The 3,832-nt window shown below is 64.1% G+C and overlaps 1 protein-coding gene across 1 annotated transcript; it reads right to left on the bottom strand.

Moving 5' to 3' along the window:
* Positions 1-480: 480 nt before the first annotated feature.
* On the bottom strand, positions 481-3,545 carry LOC144677601 (uncharacterized). Its single transcript, XM_078537642.1, has 3 exons — positions 3,488-3,545; positions 1,640-1,984; positions 481-980 (listed from the first exon to the last, which is right to left on the bottom strand). Exons 1-3 carry the CDS (start codon positions 3,543-3,545, stop codon positions 481-483), a joined length of 903 nt encoding a protein of 300 aa, XP_078393768.1.
* Positions 3,546-3,832: the final 287 nt, after the last annotated feature.

Below are 3,832 nucleotides of genomic sequence, written 5' to 3'. Positions count from 1 at the left end.
TTGACAGGTTCGATTCTGGGGTGGGGTGGGGGGAGTAGTTACTGTCTCGTCCGGGCCGGACAGTCTAGCACCGAGGGCAGGGGTTGGTGGGGGCGCTGGACGTGGGTCACCACAGCCTCGGGGATGAGAGGGCCCGAGGTTTCGGACCGAGGCGATGGGAGGGGAGGGACGGAGGGAGTCGAGGTAGATATTCAGCCGCAGAGGCGTCATCGGTTGCCGGCGGAAACCCAGCTGGCTCAGTAGTTTTGGTGGGGGGGGGGGAGGGAACCTGGTCGTCCTTGACCGGTCTGGCCTACATGTGACTCCTGGCCCACAGCCACATTCGGGGGGCGGGGGGGTGGTGGGGGAGCGACGAGACGGCCTTACCAGCGACAACCCGCATCCCATCGCGGCTGAGCGGGGTTCGGGGACGCAAGGTGGGGGGAGCAGGTTCGAGATGCCGGATGGGCCTACTCCCGCAGGCCTCAGGCCTTCGGCCTGCTACAGCAGGGAGCACGGCTTCTGATCCTCCTCCGGCTGAGGGAGGAGGTAGCCGGCGGGCGGCCGGCGGTGGTACAGGCCCCAGGGGGCGAAGTAGGCCAGTCTTGCGCCCCCTAGGCCGCCCTGCAGGCCGGCGGGGGCCCCGGGCCTAGCGAGCAGGCCCCAGGGGGTGGGGGCCGAGGGCCCAGGGCACTGGCCGAAGGCGGCTGGGGTGGGCGGGGCGCGCCGGACCGAGGGGGCCCAGCCCCCAGCCCGGGAGTAGGCCGGGCCCGGCGAGGCAGGGCAGCCGCCCAGGCGGAGGGCAGGCCCCGACCAGGGGCTGGGCAGCGGGAGGCCCGAGCGCGGGTCCGGGAGGTGGGGGAGCAGGGGCGGGAAACTGGAGGGGGAGCCCGGACCCGGCTCCCTCGCCGGGATCCCCTCGTCGGCGCGATTCCCGGCCTCCGGAGATCCTGTGCCTCGTGAGTCGCTCGTCTCTGTCTCGGTGCTGCCCAGGGAAAGACCTGCGGAGACGGGTTGAAGAAATAAAGAGAGAGAAAAGGGGGAGAGAAAAGTCAGAGATGGACACTGAGAAAACAGAGGGCCTCCCACCTTCCGCACCCTCCCTCCCCCCCCACAAGGCCCGCCACAAACACATGACCAGAGAACCAAGGGCTAAATTTGGGGTGGGGTGGGGTGGAGGCCTTGACTAGGCCGCAAACTTCGGGCCTGCGTTCCCGTTTCCGCAGTGACCCCCAGGTGGCTCGACAGGCCGGACCAGGCCTCGCCCGGCCTACTACTTCGAGGCCTGGTCAAGGCCCGGGGCTCCGAGGAGCTGGGCCTCCCCGCCCCACCCCCAACTTCTCCACCACCCCCGGACCCCAGCTCGGGCCTGTCGTTGGCCAACCCCTCCCCAGCATTTCGGGCCTGCGCTCCCGTTTCCGCGGTTACCCCCCGGTGGCTCGACAGGCCGGACCAGGCCTCGCCCGGCCTACTACTTCGAGGCAAAGCCTGGGCCTCCACCCCCTCCCCGCACCCCCCAGCCCCGGCCCGGACCACCACTGGGGAGTGTCGGTCTGGATTATGGAGCTCAAATCCTAGAGTATATACATCTCCCTCGGACAGTGCAGCACTCCCTCAGTACTGGCACCGGGGGAGTGTCGGCCTGGATTATGTTGCTTACCAATTGAATGTGGTCCCGTGTCCATCCATGTGCTCGGGTGCAGGCCACCCTGCGATGCTTCCACAGCCGAATAGGGGTAGACCCGGGCCTGTACGCCCAGGCCCCTCAGGCAGACGCCGTCAGGCATTCTCTGGAGCAGCTCCTTCAGCGTGGTGTAGCCCAGGGGGTTGAGGGGCCGGTTGTAGGTCCTGGCGTACGCTCGGCGCAGCTGGAAGACGCTGAGACCCTCCGGGTGCTCCCGGACCAGGCCCAACACCTTCTCCAGGACCTGCTGCGCCGTCTCGGCCTCCTGGGGCATCAGGGGGATCAGGCTGGGGCCGGACCGGGAGGCCCCAGGGGCTGGATCTGTAAAACAGGAGAGGGAGAGAGAGACAGAGACAGAGAGAGAGAGACAGAGAGAGAAAGAGAGAGACAGAGAGAGAGAGACAGAGAGAGAGAGAGAGACTGAGAGAGACAGAGAGAGAGACAGAGAGAGAGAGACAAAGAGAGACAGAGAGAGACAGAGAGGGAAGGAGGTAGAAGGAGAAAGACAGAGCGAGACAGAGAGGGAGAGACACAGAGAGAGGGAGACAGAGAGAGAGAGACAGAGAGAGAGAGAGGGAGACAGAGAGAGACAGAGACAGAGAGAGAGAGACACAGAGAGAGGGAGACAGAGAGAGACAGAGACAGAGAGAGAGGCAGAGAGAGACAGAGAGAGAAAGCGTGAGAGGCAGGTACAGAGAGAGAGACAGAGACACACAGACAGAGAGAGAGAGAGACAGAGAGAGAGACAAAGAGAGACGGATACAGAGAAAGGTGGAGCGAGACAGAGAGACAGAGATACAGAGAAAGACAGTGATAGAGCGAGAGAGACAGACAGATGGAGAGAGAGGGGGAGACAGAGGGAGAGAGAGAGACAGGGAGGAAGAGAGACAGAGGGATAGGGAAGGAGAGACAGGGAGAGAGACGGAGACCGAGTGAGAGACAGAGGGAGAGAGAGATAAAGGAACAGGGGGAGAGAGAGACAGGGAGAGAGACAGAGACAGAGAGAGAGAGACAGAGAGAGAGAGAGACAGAGAGAGACAGAGAGAATGAGAGAGTGACAGAGAAAGAGAGAGACAGAGAGAGAGAGAGAGAGACAGACGGAGAGACGGGGAGAGAGAGAGACAGAGGGAGAGACAGAGAGAGAGAGAGGGAGAGAGACAGAGGGAGAGACAGAGGGAGAGAGGGAGAGAGACAGAGAGAGAGAGAGACAGAGGGAGAGACAGAGGGAGAGAGGGAGAGAGACAGAGGGAGAGAGAGAGACACAAAGGCAGAGACAAAGAGAGCAATCACATTAGAATGAGGACAGACACTCTCCGCCCCATTTTGCCGGGACCATCCTCGCGTTTCGCGACCCATCCCGACGATCGGCTACCAATCATTGCAGCGTTCCCGCTTTTCACACCTTCCCATTCTCGTTGGATACAAACAGGGCTAGGGGGGGGTCGGCCGGGGAGGGCGGGGGGGGCTCGGCCGGGGAGGTGGGGGGGGGAGGGAGGAGGGGCAGACAACTTGTGCGGAATTACGTCCTCCCCCCCAACCCCACCCCCTCTTCCTATAAACACCGGCCCCGTGACATTGAGCCACTTGTGGCCGACGTCACTCTCTAGGCCTACCCTCACCACCTCCCCCCCAGCCCCCTGACCTCCCCGGGGGCGTTGCCACCACGTGTTGGGTGACGACGCCTCCCAACGCCCTTCAGAATGGGGCTGCCGACTTCGTCGGGACCTAATTCAGAGAGAGGCCATCCCTTCGCCCTTCCACTGACCCTGGAAGGAAGGCGATGGATGGATGGATGGATGAAGCGGCTGAAGGTGGGACACTAACCTGAGGGACTCCCCGCGGTGAGGGTGGCCGTGCTCTCACCCCGGAGATCCCGCGCCATTCCAGGGAGAATCCCACGCCCACCCCCCCCCCGACCCCGCGCGCGCGGGCTCCGACAACGGAAGCAGACACGGTGGGGAACAGGGCGGGGACCGCGAAAGGGAGATACGGACCATCGTACCAACTCACCGACGGTGCGGGGAAGGCCGTGGACCGGCTGGCTGGGTGTGTCGGGATCGTTCCGTGCCTGGATGCCGGGAGCGCTCCTGGAGCGTGTCCGTTGGCCCGGCACCGAAGGGGCGTCGTCTCCTGCTGGACAGGCGGCGATCCGGGTCTCCGCTGAGAGAG

The sequence above is a fragment of the Cetorhinus maximus genome, unplaced genomic scaffold (genome assembly GCF_964194155.1).
Source record: "Cetorhinus maximus unplaced genomic scaffold, sCetMax3.hap1.1 HAP1_SCAFFOLD_2741, whole genome shotgun sequence".
NCBI classification, from domain to species: domain Eukaryota; kingdom Metazoa; phylum Chordata; class Chondrichthyes; order Lamniformes; family Cetorhinidae; genus Cetorhinus; species Cetorhinus maximus.
The sequence above is the reverse complement of the archived record's forward strand: the minus strand, read 5'-3'. Positions and strand labels throughout refer to the sequence as shown.